The 19933-nt window shown below is 43.0% G+C and overlaps 1 protein-coding gene across 2 annotated transcripts in view; it reads right to left on the bottom strand.

Moving 5' to 3' along the window:
* ACTN2 (actinin alpha 2) overlaps positions 1-13439 on the bottom strand; it is a 79107-nt gene extending 65668 nt beyond the window's left edge. For both annotated transcript variants that reach the window (XM_082629565.1, XM_082629569.1), the window contains exon 1: positions 13070-13439. In XM_082629565.1, coding sequence (XP_082485691.1) covers positions 13070-13195 — 126 coding nt within the window. In that variant the 5' untranslated portion in view covers positions 13196-13439. The remainder of the gene's footprint in view (positions 1-13069) is intronic.
* Positions 13440-19933: the final 6494 nt, after the last annotated feature.

Consider the following 19933-nt stretch of genomic DNA (forward strand, 5'->3'; position numbering starts at 1 on the left):
ATAGAGAACCTGGGCTTCCCTGGTGGCGCAGTGGTTGAGAATCTGCCTGCTAATGCAGGGGACACAGGTTCGAGCCCTGGTCTGGGAAGATCCCACATGTGGCGGAGCAACTAGGCCCGTGAGCCACAACTACTGAGCCTGCGCATCTGGAGCCTGTGCTCTGCAACAAGAGAGGCCGCAATAGTGAGAGGCCCGCGCGTCGCGAAGAAGAGTGGCCCCCGCTTGCCACAACTAGAGAAAGCCCTCGTACAGAAACAAAGACGCAACACAGCAAAAATAAATAAATTAATTAATAAACTCCTACCCCCAACATCTTCTTAAAAAAAAAAAAAGAATAGAGAACCTGAGAGATGGGCAAGATGTTGCAACCCTTCAACTGACACAATATTACATGTCAATTACATCTCAATAAAGCTGAGAAACAAATAAAATAAAATGAATCTTTGTAAGGAAGGAGGTGGCCTGGAAGTGCTACATGCAGGCAGCAACCCCCATCCCTCCCAGGGCTCCCCTAGAAATTCACATACCTAAGCAGGTGAGGGTGTGATCTGTACCTAAAGAAAAGCTGAAGAAGCAGTCTTAGCAAGACTGCCCCTAAAAATAACCTTTCCCCAAGAACACCTAACATGTGTGTTCTGCTCCTTCCTCCCTGCACTCTGGGGTGGTGGAGGAAACAAAGATGCAGAGGTATCGAATTCAGCCTCTTCAGACACGGTGCCCACCTCCTGTCTCAAATTCAGGCTCCCCACTCAAAAGAAGTAAAAGCAGTGGTCGCAGGAGCTAGACCAATAAACCTGAAGGAGGTTATGGGGTCAGTTTATCAGATCAGTCTGCAGCAGGAGAAGAGAAATACCCTATCAGTACTGACTTTACAAGGGGCCACAAACAGCAGTTAACCATCCCCGTTTACAGGATGTTAAAAGGCTTTGCCTCTGCCAACAGTGCTTTCTTTGCACAATTCGGTCCTCTTCTCCTACAGAGCCTGAAATTCACCATCAGGGTCCTTCCTGGAATTAGACAACAGCATTATTGTCTTAGAAAGGTCACCTTTAAAATAATGATGATCTCTGGAAAAGCAGGTCTTGGCAATCTTTGGTTTTTAGAAATAGCCAGTTGTAACATTAACAGCATGAGAAATTACTAGGCGAACTGGGGGGGTTAGGAGAGGTATCCCAGCAGAGCAGGAGGAGGCCTGGACAGTCAAAAGGGGTAGCAGGAAGCGTGGGGTATGGGGGGAGGAGACTGGAGTTTCAAAACAGGGAAGGCAACTGTCGGCTTAATTGGCAGTTTTGATTCAAAATTTCGTTTAGAGAATAAAGCATCTATTGAACATAAAAACTTTTTTTTCCTTTTAGGATTGGACATCCCTGGTAATTATTTCACAATGTATACATTTATCAAAACATGTGGCACACTTTAAATATATAAAAATTTTTATTTGTCAATGACATCTCAATAAAGCTGGGGGAAAAAAAGAACCAGGCATCCCCTATTCATGAAACTTTGGTTTTCCTTGGCCAGTGGGATTCAGAGGGATTCGCTATGTGTTCTCTCTGCTTTTATATATGTTTGAAATTTTCCATAATAAGAAGTTAAAAATAAATAAAAGAAAGGCAGGATTTTTTTCAATGTAAAGTGAAGGGAGTCCTTGGCACTGCCTTTGGCCAAATCTCTGTGGAGCCCAAATCTTGCAGAGCATCCCTGTCCACTAAGACATCACGTCTGCAGGAGGATGGCTCTATGCTCTTGCCTCTGGAAGTCTGCTTTTCTAGTTCCAAAAGAGAACTGACTCAAATACTTAGGCATCCTGAACTCTGGCTTCTTTTTGGAACTGTGTCAGACAGACCAGCAGGTAATTCCAAAGATGTGCCCTTAATGGCATGTCCTGTAAGCCTCCATTTGAGAGGTGTAGTTGGCTTTTCCTGTCATCCCTTTCCTCCTCCTCTGGCACTTCTGTGGGACAGAGTGATTGCTAGGCCCTCACTTGGGGTTACCTTGGAAGGACAGTATTTTCCATAACTCAAAATTTAGTCTTCACATTCTCATCAGATGTTCCCCCTGGACCCATTTAGAAATTAAAAATTCAGACACACACACACCCTTATGCATGGGCAGTAGGTTTTGGATAAGTGAAAACTTAGGAATACTGAATTCCAGGCTTTTTCTCTGGGTTGTTGGTTAAAACTCTGAGCAAAAAAGCAACAAAAACAGAAAAATTTAGTGGTTAAAAAGCACCACCTTTGACTGCTCACAATAGCCAATAAACAGCCTAGATGTCCATCAACAGAGGAATGGATAAAGAAGATGTGGTACATATATACAATGGAATACTACTCAGCCATTAAAAAGAATGAAATAATGCCATTTGCAGCAACATGGATGGGCCTAGAGATTATCATACTAAGTGAAATAAGTCAGAAAGAGAAAGACAAATACCATATTGTATCACTTGTATGTGGAATGTAAAACAAGACACAAATGAACTTATCTGTAAAACAGAAACAGACTCAGAGACATAGAGAACAGACCTGTGGCTGCCAAGGGGGAAGGAGACGGATTGAGAGTTTGGGGTTAGCAGAAGCAAACTAATATATATATAAAATGGATAAACCACAAGGTCCTACTGTATAGCACAGGGAACTATATTCAATATCCTGTGATAAACCATAATGGAAAAGAATATGGAAAAGAATATATATGTCTAACAATCACTTTGCTGTACAGCAGAAATTAATACATTATAAATCAACTAAAATTCAACAAAATAAATTTTAAAAAAATAAAAATAAAAGCACTGCCTCTGGAGTTAAGCATCCCAGATCCAAACTTCAGCTCTGCCGCTTGCAGACCAAAATGTGCAATAAAATAATTAGTATCTCCATGTGTTATAAAATTTCGATTGTGAGAGAGAATATCTTTGTAATTTAGACAAAATTCTGTGTGCATGTTCCAGCTACCACTTCCCCACCCTCAACCACCCTTAGGTAAGTTACTTAGCCTCCCTGGTTGAAAAATGAGAATCACAATACTCATCTTCTAAGACTGTTGTGACGTTCGAATAAAATAATACGTATGGGGCCTCCCTGGTGGCGCAGTGGTTGAGAGTCCGCCTGCCGATGCAGGGGATACGGGTTCGTGCCCCGGTCTGGGAGGATCCCATATGCCGCGGAGCGGCTGGGCCCGTGAGCCATGGCCGCTGGGCCTGCGCATCCGGAGCCTGTGCTCCGCAACGGGGGAGGCCACAACAGTGAGAGGCCCGCATACCGCAAAAACAAACAAACAAACAAACAAACAAACAAACAAAATAATAATACGTATGGTCAAAACAGTGCCTGAAAATTCTCAATAAATAGCTGCTCTTCCCTATATACTAAATAGTTTGGGATACTGGGAAACATATGCCAAATCCCCTCTCATTCTTTTTTTAATCCACTGGAAAAAATCCATATATTAAAATATCACTTTTACTGTCTTACTGGCATATTTTTGTTTTGCTGTTATACTGAAAAAATGAAAATAAACATCATTTTGTCCCAAAATTTAACAGGAAAGGTATGCAATGAAATATTCAGACACTTCCTATTTCATAAACTGCAGTAACAGAATAGAAATTGTACGGTTTACAAAAGGTAAAACACATGGTTTGCATTTTTCCAATGAATATCCCCTCCTCATGTCCCAGCCCAACCTGATCCTTACCCTTGCCACCCCTCCAAAATGGATTTGTTTTAAAATAGAAAAATATTACCCTCAATGGGTAATCTCAAAACTGATTGCAATTCTGTTATGTCTTTTACTATTTTCATGACTGATACACCCAAAATATCAATAATATTTTTTTAAACCTTAAAACAAAACCCCTAAATGAGGACCATCACTCATCCTATTTTCTTTTTTTTTTTTTTTTTTTTTTTTGCGGTACGCGGGCCTCTCACTGTTGTGGCCTCTCCCGTTGTGGAGCACAGGCTCTGGACGCGCAGGCCCAGCGGCCATGGCTCATGGGCCCAGCCGCTCCGCGGCATGTGGGATCCTCCCGGACCCGGGCACAAACCTGTGTCCCCTGTATCGGCAGGCAGACTCTCAACCACTGCGCCACCAAGGAAACCCTCATCCTATTTTCTTAATTTTATAAATGATAAAACAGAAAAGGGAAACCCACCTTGTGGTTGAATGCTACACTTGGTATGTTAAGATGAAACCAATTCTTTTCAGTAATGAAACTACTTTCTTCAGTAATCCTTACAAATTTTCAATAAAGTCTTCCTCAATAAAGCCCAGCCTTGGCCATTCCAGCTGCAGAAAGATTTTATGTCACAGATTTGAGCACACCGCCATAAATAGTTTCTTACGGCTTTTCACTTCCTTTGCAAGCATAACTTATCTCATGAGCTAAAAGATCTCCCATTCCACGGTGCCAAAGCCCTGGGTTTCTGTTCCAGTGACTAAACAGATTCAAATGTCAGATTCAGACGGACTGGCCAAGTTCCAGAGAAATACCAAGGTGAGATTTCTCCCGGAAGAAAATTAGACATTTCGACAGTTCATCTAGTTTTAAGTCATCCAGTAAATGCATGTTTTCATCCAGAGAAGCGATGCTTCCACGTTCCGGTAATCACTGCTTCCTCTGGGAGCCCTCGATGTTAGCTCACCTCAGCGCCTGGCAGGTAGATCTTCCACTATCCCCTCCTTACAGTTTTAACCATGGCCTCTGAGCAGATAACTCCCACACCTAAATCTCTAGGCTTGACCTTCCTTCTCGATACTTCCACAGGCTGTCAAGCCCTCAATCCAAACCTCACATTTTTAACTTCTACAAAACCTAACCACCCCTTATTTTCCCAAATGAATACCAAAGGCATTAGAGGTAAGACTAGAAACAAGCTGAACTCAGTTTTATGGCTTGGCTGTGCTGTGGTCTTGGTCAAGTACCTTGAATACAGTGGGACAATAGTGGTAAAGTGGTTTTATTGGGTTGAGCCATAAGAAACTGCAATTTTTGGAGGTCAAAATGGTCAGTGTCAAAAATTTCCTACGGTTCAACCTAATGCATACAAAATATCTTAAAATCCTAATAAAAAACAATGAGATTAAATTACCTACCTTCTAAATAATTATTATATTCCCATCCTGTTGGACTATAATGAAGAAACTTAAAGACTCTTCATGACTCTAAAAGATAGGATTTCTTCTTTTTTTGGGGGGGGGGCCATGCTGCATGGCATGCAGCATCTTAGTTCCTCAACCAGGGATCCAACACGTGTCTCCTGCAGTGGAAGCATGGAGCCCTAACCACTGGACAGCCAGGGAATTCCTGAGGATTTCTTGAGTTGCCGATCTCAATTATAATTGTCTGTATAAGACTCAGTCATACCTTCAATATCAAATACTGTTCTCATTTCCCCTCAACCTCATATTCACTTACTTGCCCACTTGATCCTCACAATCACTAAAAAAATAAGAGTTTTTCCGGAGATAGCATGCCTTTTAATGAAAAGGTTATAACAGAGGCTAATAAGAATCTATTTTCATTATATAGTAATTTCTAGGAATGATGACTAATACATTTATCCCCTAGCAAAAACAAACAAACACAGCAAGACAACTCAAAGCCATGCTAACTCTGTAGTCTTGGGTTCGTTCGGCTTATATCAATACCGCCCAGGCCAATTCTTTTCCAGGGTCCACATACTCTGCAGAATCATCTTCATCTCTTCTCTCTTTTCCATTTCCACTACTGTGAAGCCTAGCATGACTTCCAAAAGTTTTTGTCTTACCAGGTTTTACATTCAGAAGAACAAATTTAAATGTATACTTCTCTGAATCTAAATGAATTTGGAATTTTCTCTATGATGTGGGTAAAGGTTTTCAATCTGGACAAAACAGTCATTTCCAATCCAATTTGGGCTACCAGAGCTTTGTTCATTAATATGGTGACACATTTTATTATCATTTAAATAGATCTACATGTATGATTTTATTTTATTCCCCAAATCTCTAAATTACAAATTATTGTTATTTTTTTAATTAAACAGCTTATCTTTGTAGGCTCAGTCAGAGAATAAGAGCTAAGTCGGAGAAGTCCATGGTTTGGGGAACCTGAGAAAATGCTTTGAGAAAACATCTTTAAGGAGCCTTAAACAAGTATGAGCTGGAGTTAATACATTTGTAGCTCAAGGGAGTTGCAAAGATTGCAAAAATACAAAATTTAATTGTACTAAATTCTTTTCAGAAATATGACTTATAATTCCTGCATTTCACAAATGTGAGCGCAGACTCTAAGCAGGACCATTGCAGGGCCAGGGGGCCACAGGACAGTGTCTGCTCATAGGGGAGACCAGAACAGCACCCAGGGACCCATGTTCTAGAGGAGGGGCCCGAGGAAGAAGAACTCCCAGGGCGGGTAGAGGAGGTAGTCTCGGGTATAAGCAAAGAGGAGAATCAAACACATGGGCTCCAGGAGCCCTAGGGGGAGAGGCGGAGCAGACAGGCTGGCTCAGGCCTGGCTCCCAACACCCTCCTGAAGGCAATAAAGAACCACACAGGGGCTTTAAGCAGAAATACCATGACCAGGCCTGTGTTTTATACAGATCACTCCTGCAGCATCAGGCAGAAAAAAGCCTGAAGGCAAGTACGGTGTGTGGAAGGGTGACAAAGCAGGGGCCACCACCCCCATCCAGGCAGGAAGTGCAGAGGCCCTGAAGGCCTTAAAGCACATGATGGGAGGAAGGGGCAGGGTCCAGAGGACTTTAGGAGGTGGGCTCACAGGAGGTGAGAGAGAGGGAAGCCTCAACGGTAACTCCCAGCTTCCCTGCACGGGCGCCCGGGAGGAAGATGCTTCCAGGCACCGCGACAGGGGACCATGCAGGAGGGGCTTTGGAAATACTCTCCACTCCCTTCCACCGGCCAGGGTGAACTGGGTGTCCCTCCTCTGTACTTCTCACTGCCCTTTCTGTCTCTTGAACTAAGCTGCAAGCTCCTTAATGCCTGGGGTGGTGTCAACTCCATTCCCTAACCCGGGCCTCTAGCGGGACCAAAGGAATGAAAAGAATAAACAGCCATGCTTGTGCTCCACTTCTGTTCTGCCCTTCAGTACGGCTGCAGGAGAAAACATCTAGTTTCTGACCAAGAAAATTGTGGGGAGGGGTACAGGTGTGGTGTGGGCTCAGAGGCGAGTGTGCAAGTGCTCACACTGATACGTGCTTGTGTAAAACACGTTCCTCAGCTTCTTTAGAAAAACCCGTTTCTGGCACTCAAGATTTTCCTTCCTTGGAACTAAGTCTAGCACAGTAGTTAGCAAGCGTTTTCCCCCTCATCTTTGCTTTCTGTTCTTTCTGGAAGAACTAGTACCGTTCCCACGGAAACAGCGGTACAGTTCTGACTGTCCTCCAACGTATTCCGTACCAACTCCTCTGCTCATCACGGGAGCGCCTCCACCCACCCCAGAGCTGCACCTTTTCTGTAGCCCAGCTGCAGCAACCGACTGCAGGGCTTTCTGACAGTTTTCTGAAGCTGCTGTTCTTTAGGCTTCCCAGCTAAGAGTTCTATGCCTCCTCCCACGCTCCCGGAAAATCGTATCTTGGGTTCAAGTTTCTTCCTTGGCGAATGTGGCTGAAGGGGTAGGGCAGACCCCAGGACACACTGCAGTGCCTGAGAGAAGATGCAGAAATCACAAAGAGTGATCACAACTCCTGCACCTGTGGTTCTCCATAGCAAACCAAGGGCGTCTTGAGAACAGCCCTTCTGGGGGCAGAGATTTCTTAGGGCTCACACAAGATTCTGCCTTTGCAAGCCTGCCCATCAGCAACTCTCTCTGGACATCAAAGGCTGCCTGAAACTCCAGCCCTTCATTTAGGCAATGGCCACCTGGACACACAACTTGCCCCTCAGCACTCAGCCCCTGCACTGAATGATACATCCTGTAAATGGTTAGCTTTCCACCCAGACACCTCTCCTGGTTAGATAAGCAGACACTCCTCAGTAGTTTGTTTATTACTTGTCAACATCACTATCTTGAGTTTTAAGCCCAGGAGCTCTAATGGTGAGATCATGTCTGCTTAATTGGATTTATACAACAGCCTGCCGTGCAACAACATGGGGTTGGTTATTTAATACTTTTTATAATCCCTCCTGATCACTCTCAAATTGATGGCTTCCTCACCACTGCTTCTAATCCTCACCGCTTTAAATGTTTCATTCCTGTAGCGGGCTTCTACCTGGGTCCCCCACCTCAGGCCTTCACCCACTCCGATTTATTCTGCAAACAATATTCTACTTGAAGCATGGCTCTTCCTGGCTCAAATATTGCCAGAGCTCTGCACTGCTTGAAGAACGAAGTCCACACTCACCCTGGCATCCTAGGTCCTCTGTAAACTGGCCCCGGATTACCTATGCAATTTTCTCTCTAAATCTGAATCTGTATCTTTAGCTTCAGTTAAGCCTAGACTGTTCACTCTATTTCTCTAGCCAGGAATGTTCTGTTTCTCTCTCCTCGCCAACCAACTAGTATTTAGTTATTCCTCAAATTAACACCCACCCCAAGTTCTACTCCCTTGTAAAGCTGTTTCCCCATTATCCTCACCCACAATGGTTTTCCTTATTTGATCTCCTAAAATTTTTGTTCTTTATACAACAAGCACCTGGCACTTGTTATTAAACAATTTCTTGTTCTAAGTGTGGAAGCGTGTAAACCCTACCTTTAAAGGTACATGGGGGGAGGAGGTAATAGGAAGTTACTGTTTAATAGACACAGAGTTTAACTTGAGGGTGAGATGGAAAAGTTCTGGAGATGGATGGTGGTGATGGTTGCACAGCAACGTGAATGTATTAATGTCACTGAATTGTACACCTAAAAATGGTTAAAATGGTAAATTTTATGTTATGTAGATTTTACCACAATTTTTTTTGAAAAGTACATCCAAGTCACTAAGGAACAAATCACGTGCTTCTTCATCCTCACAAATTCAATCACAGTGCTAATTACTACACCACCTGATGAAATTAATAAGTATTGGCTGCACTAGGATAGTAATAATATTTGAACATTTACAGATCCTTGTACAGAGTACAAAGCCCCTTTGACGTAAACTAGTTTGACCATTTGATTCTGAAAAACTCTGAGGCAAGAAAGACAAGAATCCCTTATCTTTATTTTCTAGATGAAGAGATGGAACTCGAAAGGCTTAGTGACTTGATTACGGCCAGAGGGTACCAGGCAGAGCTGAGATTCACCTGGGTCTCAGGAATCTGAGACACTTCCCAGGCCCCTTGTTAATCGTTCACCTCGTTGGAACAATTTGTGCCTTTTTTTCCCCAAGAAAAATTCCCGCAAGGGCATACTCCACTGTGCAGGTCTTCAGAAGAGCCTTGACCTGCACCCTTAACCAGCAGTTGCTCCTTGAGACACGGAAAGGGGAAACTGGCAGGTTCTGGATCCTCTATTTAATCCAACCTGTGCGCAGCTGCTCCCACACAAGCGTCCTTCCCCACTGTCTGACCCCACGTGGCAACATTTCAGCCTGATAACAGGACAGGCAGCAGGTGTGCTGAGGAGAACAGTGAGCTGCTCCATCTAAACTGTGACTCTGCGGAAGAACCTGGATTTCTTTAGGAACAATTAAAACTAATCAGAATTCTGAATGTGGAATAAATGAACGACTCTCTTATGCTCTCCACAAATGGTGAAGAAGAGTATCGATCACCTAGCCCTATACAGATTAAGGATGTAAGGGCCCTTTATGTATTGAAACACACAGTCATTTCCTTAAAAGGTCTGTTCTAGCCTCCCAGAGTGGTGAAGGACAGCGCCCTGTGCCCACGGAGATAGCACACATATTCAGCATTGCTGTTCTGACAAGTCACCTCCCGATTAGGCCGCAGCTGAATTAAAGGCTGAATGTGCTCTTTGCTTCCAGGAGAAGCTTACTTCTAAACATCAAAGCTCCAGAAGTTTCAGAAGTCCACTCACTAAAGAGAGCTTCATTTATGTGACTACAAATATTCTTAAACACCCCTGAAAGAGGAGAGCACTTTGAAATGCCTGTACATACTCATGCTAAATTCACCATCTTCTAAATTGCCTTCTTTTGGAAAAAGCACTGCATGTCCTCAAAAAATTGTAAACCAATCATTGCCACAAGATCCAGAAATTCCACTTCTAGGTATCTAAACAAAAAAACCCGAAAGCGGGGACATGAAGAGATATTTGTACACCCATGTTCACAGCAGCATTATTTACAATAACCAAAAGGTAGAAACAATCCACGTGTGCATCAATCAATGAATGGATAAACAAAATGTGGTCCATACAGTCAGTGAAATATTATTCAGCCTTAAAAAGGAAGGAAATTCTGACACATGACACAACGTGGATGAACCTTGAGGACATTATGCTAAGTGAAGTAAGCCAGATGCGAAAGGACAAATAGTGTATGATTCCACCCATATGAGGTCCCTAGGGGTCAAATTCATGGAGACAGAAAGTAGAAGGGTGGTGCCAGGGGCTGGGGGGTGGGGAGAATAGAAAGTTATTGTTTTATACAGAGTTTAATTTTGCAAGATGAAGAGTCTTGGAGATCAATTGCACAACAATGTGAATGTACGTAGCACGCCTGGACACTTTAAAATGGTTAAGATGGTAAATTTTATGTAAAACAAAAAGATCTCCCATCACACACACACAGCACTACAGTTTTACTAAGTCCTTCTGTAGCAAGACATTCCATACCAGAGCAAGGTTTACCACAGCCCATGAGACTCTGTGAACTGTGGATATAATTAGGTCCCTCATCCATTATAACGCTGCAGACGTCATCATGTGTTACCAGCATCTGTTGACAGATCTCATACCCGGCATATCATTGAAATGGCAAGTGTGGAAAAGGTAGCCCACAATAGAAACAATGGCATTTTATCCCTGTCCTGTTCCAGCAGTTTGGCTCATAGGACATAAATAGAGGCTACTGCTCTGGCTGCCCGGACCTCACAGTTCAGTATTACTTTACTGACTTGAGTGGGTTCTCTACCAAAAGTAGAAACAGAGGATCTTCTGGATCTGTTCAGGTCTGTGTCCTAATGTAATGTTTGGCTCTGTTTTGTTTGTCAGTAAAGTCACAACACAGCACTCAACCTACCTGAGAAAAAAAATGACATATGTCTGTTTTTTAATATATAATATACAAGTGCTATACAATTATAATAATATATTCACACAGGAACCCCAAACTTTAAAAAAATCACAATGAAATTATATCCAAAAATACTGTGAATTAAAATATATATATAATTATATATCATATATTAAAAATAATTTTAAAATTATATGTATATGACAGAAGACATATATCAATGTGGTCTTTGGAAACTAAAATTAACTCTATCCTGTACTGCAATTTTAAAAAGTCAACAGAAACCACTGTGATTAGACTATTACTTTCAAAAATGATGGGCAGACTACCCGTCCAATTCCTTAACTATTTTGCTCTTCCTCATGAGGAAAAAAAAAAGCAATCTCTGCAACAAAGACTTAAGACTTTAAAAATCCATGAAAAAATGTAGTAATCAAAATTGTGGGAAAAATTTTTAAAAAGAAACACTCACTGTTAAAAATTAAAGCAACTATTTAACTTCTTTCTCATTGATGATGCAGCAATTAGCCCAGATGACAAACTAATAATAATAATAACAACACATTAATAATCCTCAAGCCAGGTGTTGAAAAAATTGTAGAAGGTTTGAAATTTTATTCTCCTATATAGACTCAACTTCTACTTATCACTCCCATTCTACTGTTTCCAAGAATGCAGGGATGATGGAACTAAGGCAGAGAATGAAATGTAGCTAAATTGGAGCTTTAAAACAATAATAGTAAGTGGTTTTAAAAGAGAGAATAAACAACAAAAGAAAAATCTTGATTTGAAAATATCATGGTTATTTTATAAATAACAACAAAAAAAACCCTAACATGGTTATCTGATAATTATCCAAATATGGGACCTCTCTCCTTCAGCTAACACTGTTTGTTGAGAGTATGTGTTTCCTATAGTCAGACACATTCACCAGGCACTATCAGATAATCACCCACAGTGGCAGCTACACAGAGCATTCCCAGGCACACAGATGGTCAACAGACGTTATCCACTTAATGGCAGGCCCTTAGAAGGGAAACCCACTTTGCCCCGCCCCGAGAAAAATAGGGGGTTTAAGCAGAGGGCACTTTGCTTTTGCCAGGACACTGTCATCATAAGGTTGGGTGAGCAGGTCTGGGTTGGCATCCCTGACCTGGCCAGGCTCTGTGCCCAAACAGGAGGCGAGATTTAGCCTCCTGGTGAGCAGTCCCTAGAATTCTAGCCAAGGGGATCAAGAAGAAACCTTGAGATAGTGGAATGTTCCATTGGGCCCCCAGAGAGCGCCAACCAAGATGGGAAGGGAACTTTTAGAGCTGGCTGACTCCCTCGTCCCTGTGCGCTTACCTCAATGAACCGTAAATAGAGCGTGAAATAACTATTAATTTATCGGTTAATGTCTAGTGTTCATACAGCATCTCTCTCCAGGGAACCCCAAAACATGTAATAAATGATTTTCAATTACTCTCTGGGGCAGCCCTGTGAAAATCGGAATGAAGCCGATGTTCTTTTGACCTCTTTTATCTGGGGAGAGACGGGTTAGGGGGAAATGGGACACAACGGGACCAGAAGACACAACTCTGTGGCCAAGGTCACAGACTCAAGGGGTCAGGAGCAGACCTGAGACTTTCACATTCTGGTCTAATGCAGGTTAAAACAGAAACGGCTGCACTGTTCTTCCCCTAACATTCTTCGTTTTGTGACTCTTATGTGACACACGCGCTCACCCACGCACAATCGCGCGTGCGCGCACTCACGACGCCCAGGTCCGTGCCTGTCCCTGGACTTTTCCCGGGCTACGAGGACATGGGACAACACGACCCTCCATCAAGCTCCCTCCCGCTAGTCCACACGGTCGGCGGCGCCCCCGGGCGGTCGCCCCCCGGGGAAGGCGACACAGAGACACGCGGGTCCAGCCCGCAGACGGCGGGCACGCGGCCCTGGCTGACCTTCCTCTGCTGCTTCTCCCAGGCCGGGTCGAGGAGCAGGTCGCGGTCCCACTCCTCCTCCTGGATCATGTACTCGTCATCTTCGTAGACGTAGTTGTACTGCACGCCGGGCTCGATCTGGTTCATGGCGCTCGGGTGGCCGGGCTGAGGCGGGGCGCGCGGGGCTCGGGCGGTCGGACGGGCGGGCGGAGACGCGGCGGGGCCGGCGAGGCGCGCGGGGCTCGGCGGAGGCGCGGGCGGCGGACGGGCTGGCGGGCGCGGGGTGACCTTCGCGCGGTCCTCTCGGGGCTGCACGCCTGGGCGCTAGGTCGCGGGCGAAGCACCAGCTCGAGCTGCGGAGCAGCGGCCGCGCCGCTTAATACCCGCGCCGCCCGTCACGTGGCCGCCCTGCCGCGCCCCCACGCCCCGCCCCGCCACGCCCCGGCCTCCGCCCGCCCCCGCCCGTCCGAGCACTTGCTGGCGGGCAGCGGGGCCAGGCGGCTCTCGTCCGCGTTCCTGATGCTGCCCCAAACTTCCGGCGCTGCGAGCTGAGGCCGCCGGCACCAGCCCATGCCTCCCACCCACGCTGTGCCTCGCTGCGCGGGTGGACTTAAGGGCGCCCAGGTGGGTTACCCGGGTGAGTGGATGTTCGCGGATCAGAGGAGGGACACACGGCCTGGGCTCCTGACCATCCCCAGCACATCCAAGTTGTACAGCGTATTCACGTTTTCCATATATTCCCACATATTCCCATATATTCATAGATACCACGCACATACACCCCTAAAAAGTAAAGTTTAGAAGCTTTCTTCCTCCTGTCCTCCCTGCCCTCACCTGCGGAAACCGAGGCAAGCAAGTTGGCCCAGCCATGTTAAAAAGTGAGGAACCACACCAAAGGCAGGAAGTGTCTGCTCTCATCGCCAGTCTTAAAACAACTGACAATTGAGGACAAGCAGCCAGCTTCATGTTACATTTCCATCTCCCCCTGATGTGTTGCACTTAAGGCTTTTCCTCCCTATCGTCCTGGCTGGCTGTTTCCTGTTCCTTATGCCCCTGTAGGAACCAAGATGAGGTCCCTTGAAGAGGAGGTTGAAATTTTTTTATCACATACGTGTTAGACACTGGGAATCCAGAGGCCAGCTGACAGAGCACTTGCCTCATGCAACTTATGTCCAAATTGAATAAAAGTTGCCCACCGCTGCTACACAACTGTGGTTCAGGGCTACTAATTTGTTGACAGGTTTCAAGCCAAAAGTATGCCTGGATTCATCATTGTTCCTTAGAATTTTTACATCACTTAGTTTTATTTTTTTGTGCTTTCTGCAAAAAAACTTTGACAAATTAGCAAATACATCATGCTAACATTTTTTTAAAACATGCCCATTAGAATATGAACTCCATGAGGCCAGGGCTCTTGTCCTGTTCACAGCTGTAATCCCCAGAAACCACTAGGTGCTCAAGTATTTGTTGACGAAATAAGTATCCTTAGGAACAGTGACTGAGCTAATTTGCTTGGATTTAAATTTAAAATTTAAAGTTTAAATTTTGGATTAAAATTATAATCTCTGAACAAGTTTATGAGTAAATTTAATTATTAGAAACTGGACCAGCAATTACAAAAACTGTTAATGTTAGGCTTCAAAAATTGTGGGGACTTCAGGTTCCAGATGAGATGTATTAAAAGACATCAGATTTACAATCCTGCCTGAAACAACTAAAATCTGGAGGAAAATATATTAAGCAAAGCTTTTTAAGACATTGACCATCAGGCAATGAAAGATGATGATCCCTGAGAGGCAGGAAACAAATGACATGAGCACTCTGATTGCCCCAGGTAATTGCCTGGATAAGGTTTCCAAGATGTACCAGAATAAGGGGAACCCAGGCATAGCTCAGTGGTCTTCCTCAACTGTGAGTTCAGAGAGACAGAGGCAGGTAGAGTTTTCAAGGCCAGTTGCAGAAGAGGAGAGAGCTGCAAAGAGAGAGAGAACCCTGGAGATTTGCAGAGGGTCTCCCTTGAGTCTTATCAGTGAATGTGTGGGAGAAAAACACCTGAGGCCAAGGAAGGAAGCACCCAAAAAGATTAGAAGGAATGATTCTTAGAATTTCCAAAGGGCTGGGAATAGTTCCTGTTTCCATTCATAATTCACAGGGCATTAGATAGAGTGTTCAGAAGTGGGGGAGTGGGGGAAGGGGCATTAGGCTTAAACTAGATGTACTGGTGCTACCTGAAAAAGCGCAAAAGCAAGACCTGAAAGGGTCAAACTGTTTCCGAGTCATGTAACTGTGTCTCAGAACAAAGCTGAACACGTAGTAATACACGAACATTCAACACTTAAGGTAAATTTTGCAGTTTCTGGCACCTATCAAATATTACCAAGTGTGCAAAGAAACAGGAAAGTATGATCTCTAATGAGGAGAACAGTCAATCAAAACTGATACAGGGACTTCCCTGGCAGTCCAGTGGTTAAGACTCCATGCTTCCAATGCAGGGGGTACAGGTTCAATCCCTGGTCAGGGAACTAAGATCCCACATGCCCCGTGGCATGGCAAAAAACAACAACAACAACAAAAAAAACTGATCCAAAATTGACACATGATTGATAGAGTTAGTAGAAAAGAACACTAAAAGCAACTATTACTGTATTCCATGTATTCAAGAAGCTAAAAGAAAGATTGAACATGCTGTGTAGAGACATAGAAGATTAAAAAAAGACCCAAATTGAATATCTAGAGATGAAAAGTACAACATCTGAGATTAAAAATACCCTGAATGGGATTAACTACAGGGTAGACAAGAAAAGATGAATGAACTTGAAGACTTAGCAACAGAAACAATGCAATATGAAACATGGAGAGGAAAAAAAACTTAAAAAAATAAGCAGAGGATGAGTGAGATGGGAAAACTTTAAGCAGCCTAATATTTGTGTAATTGAAGTCCCTTAACTGGGAGGATAGGAAACAAACAAACAAACTTGAAGAAATAACAGCTAAAGTTAAGAAATTAATAAAGCGACTTCTACTTCTGGCCAAGATGGAGTAATAAGGACTGGAATCACCTTTCCTCTTGAAACAATTGTGGGGGAAAAAAGAGACAAAGCATATGAAGCAATGGTTTTCCAATACACCAGAAATCATGTAATGAAGGACAGGAATGCTGAGAGATGGGAAACAAATGGGAAGAGTCCTATAACTGCCTCAGTTTACAGCCTTGGCTTGTAGACCAGACCATTGAGGTAGAGTCCCGAGGGCTCCCTCAGTTGAGGACATGAAGCTGAGAGTATGGGGAGAAGAAGGCAGCTAGTATTCTTAGGATAAAGTATCAGAGAGGAGAGGGCCACACACAGAGAGAGCTCTGGAGATCTTCAGAGTGTCCCACCTGAGCGTGTACTGATCAAAGCATGCTTGTGAAGAAGCCACCCGAGTCCAAGGAAAGAGCCATCTGAGAGGATTAGAGGGAGCAGTGCATGGCATTCACACAGGGCCAGGTGGGTGCCTGCTTCAACCACAGGACTGCAGAAACGTTTAATTCACAGAGCATTGAGTAGAGGACTTAAGGTCTTGCTTCAATAGTGTAGAATGAATTATTCCTAGATTGGTAGTGGTATGGAATTAATTATTCCTAGACTAGTCCTAGCATGACCACTGCTCTAAACTGGCCTAAAAAATCATAAAACAATCATGAAATCATAAAAGCAAGACCCAAAAGTATAAAACTGTTTTCCAAGTAACTTGTTTGCAAGTTAACTGTTTCCAAGCAACTGAACTACATCACAGAACAAAGCTCAAGATTTATAAGAACACAAAAATATCCAGCACTCAACAAGGTAAAAATCACAAATATCTGGCTCCCAATCAAAGATTCCCACCTATACAAAGAAGCAGGAAAACACAACCCATAATGAAAATAGCAATCAATCAAAACTGATCGAGGGCTGACATAGATGTTAGAGATAACAGACAAGGACACTAAAACAGTTATTATGGCTGTATTCCATATGTTCAAAAAGTTAAAGAGAAACATGGAAGATTCTTTTTTTTAAAGATTCAAATAAAACTTCTAGTAATAAAACTATAATATCTGAGATGAAAAATACACTGGATGGGATTAAGGGCAGGTTAGAGATTGCAGAAGAAAAGATCAGTGAATTTGAAAGCATAAAAATAGAAGCTATCCAAGGGGCTTCCTTGGTGGCGCAGTGGTTAAGAATCCGCCTGCCAATGCAGGGGACATGTGTTCGAGCCCTGGTCCGGGAAGATCCCACATGCCGCGGAGCAACTAAGCCCGTGTGCCACAACTACTGAGCCTGCACTCTAGAGCTCGCAAGCCACAACTACTGAGCCCGTGTGCCACAACTACTGAGCCTGCACTCTAGAGCTTGCGAGCCACAACTACTGAGCCCATGTGCCACAATAAGAGAAGCCACCGCAACGAGAAGCCCACGCACCGCAACGAAGAGTAGCCCCCGCTCACCACAACTAGAGAAAGCCCGCCAGCAGCAACAAAGACCCAACACAGCCAAAAATAAATAAATTAATTTAAAAAAATAGAAGCTATCCAAAATGAAATACAGAAAGAAAAAAATAATCCAGAAGAATCAAAAGAACTTCAGTGACCTTGTTGGGGTGTAATCCACCATGGGTCCTGAGTATGCCTGCACATTCTCGCAGGTATGCCAAAATTGCAGAAACCTGGCCACTTTATCCAGGCAATTTCACCAGCTTGTATTTGCAATGAGCAATCTTGACAGATGAGGTAATGTTCACCCCTTTGAATAAAGAACAGTCTTGCTTCTGCTTGCTATGAAAGTCATGAGTCCCCAAGCTCAGTCTTCCTCTCCTATAATGAAACCCACAGTGTGTGCAGCCTTCCATTATGGATCCTTTGAATCACCCCAATAGGACTTATGAATTATGGAAAACCAGCATGAGCAGCAAGATAGACCATATTCAGGGCCATAAAACAATTCTCAATAAATTTAAAAGGATATAAGTCTTACAAAGTATGGTCTCAGACCACAATAGGATTAAATTAGAAAGCAGAAACAAAGAGACTTCTAGAAGATCCCCAGATATTTGGAAATTCAATAACACATTTCTAGGTAATCCAAGGATGAAAGGAAAAATCAAAAGGGATATTAGAAAGCATTTTTTAACTGAAGGAAAATGAAAACACTATATATCAGAAGTTGTGGGGTACCACTAAAGCAGTGTTTAGGGGGAAATTTATAGCACTAAATGCCTATATTAAAAAAGAAGAAGGATCTTACATTAGTAACCTCAACTTCCACCTTAAAAACTCGAAAAAAGAGCAGAGTAAACCCAAAGTAAGCAAAAGAAAGGAAATAATAAAGATCAATATAGAAATCAATAAAATAAATAAAACAGAAACCCAGTAAACTTAAAGCTGGTCCTCTGAGAAGATCAATAAAATTGATCCACTTCAGGCCACACTGTTGATCAGGAAAAAAAAAGGGAAAAAACACAAATTATCTGTATCAGGAATGAAAGAGGTCGCATCATTACCAATTCTATATACATTAAAATATAATAACAACTATTATTAATACTATTAACAACTATATTCCAATGAAGTCAACAGTTTAGATGAAATGGACAAATTCCTTTAATGACACAAGCTACTAAATTCACTCAAGAAGAAGTAAAAAATTGGAATAGCCCTATATCTGTTAAAGAAACTCAATTTGTAGTTTAAAACACCCCCTCCCCCAGCACAGGCATACAAAAACTCTTAAGGCCCAGATGGCTTCTGTAGTGAATTCAATCAAACATTTTTTTACATTTTATTTATTTATTTGTTTGTTTATTTATTTATTTTGGCTGCATTGGGTCTTCGTTGCTGCGCACGCGCTTTCTCTAGCTGCAGCGAGCTGGGGCTACTCTTCATTGCGGTGCATGGGCTTCTCATTGCAGTGGCTTCTCTTGTTGCAGAGCACAGGCTCTAGGCGCATGGGCTTCAGTAGTTGTGTCACACGGGCTTCCGTAGTTGTGGCTCGTGGGCTCTAGAGCAAAGGCTCAGTAGTTGTGGTGCATGGGCTTAGTTGCTCCACGGCATGTGGGACCTTCCTCGACCAGGACTTGGACCCGTGTCCCCTGCATTGGCAGGTGTATTCTTAACCACTGCACCACCAGGGAAGACCTGGTTATACATAACCAGGAAACTGAAGAGAAGGGACTACTTCCCAACTCATTCTATAAGACCAGTATTGGTCTGATACCAAAGGTAGGTAAAGATGTTACAAAAAAAGAAAACTACAGATCAATATCTCTCATGAAAATTGATGCAAAATCCTCAACAAAATTTTACCAATTCAATCTCTGATGATCAAGTGGGATTTATTCCAGGAATTCAGGGTTGATTTAAATATTCAAAAATCAATTAATTTATCATATAAGCAGACTAAAAAGAAAAACCATATGATCATCTCAATAGATACAAAAAAATTTGAAAAAATCCAACATTCATTACTGATAAAACTCTCAGCAAATTGGAATGGAAGGGAACTTTCTGAACCTGAAAAGGGGCATCTATTTAAAAAAAAAAAACTATAGCTAACACCATATTTAATTTTGAGAAACTGAATGCTTTCTCCCTAAAATCAGGAACTAATCAGGAACAAAACTGTTAATGTCTGCTCTCACAACTTCTATTCAACATTGTACTGGTGATTCTAACCCAGGGCAATCAGGCAAGAAAAAGAAATAGTCATCAAGACTGGAAAAGAAGTAAAACTGTATTTTTTAAAATAAATTTATTTATTTTATTTATTTATTTTTGGCTGCGTTGGGTCTTCATTGCTGTGCCTGGGCTCTCTCTAGTTGCAGTGCATGGGCTTCTCATTGCGGGGGCTTCTCTTATGTGGA

Source organism: Mesoplodon mirus (assembly GCF_964341445.2).
Source record: "Mesoplodon mirus genome assembly, chromosome: 2".
In the NCBI taxonomy this organism is placed as follows: domain Eukaryota; kingdom Metazoa; phylum Chordata; class Mammalia; order Artiodactyla; family Ziphiidae; genus Mesoplodon; species Mesoplodon mirus.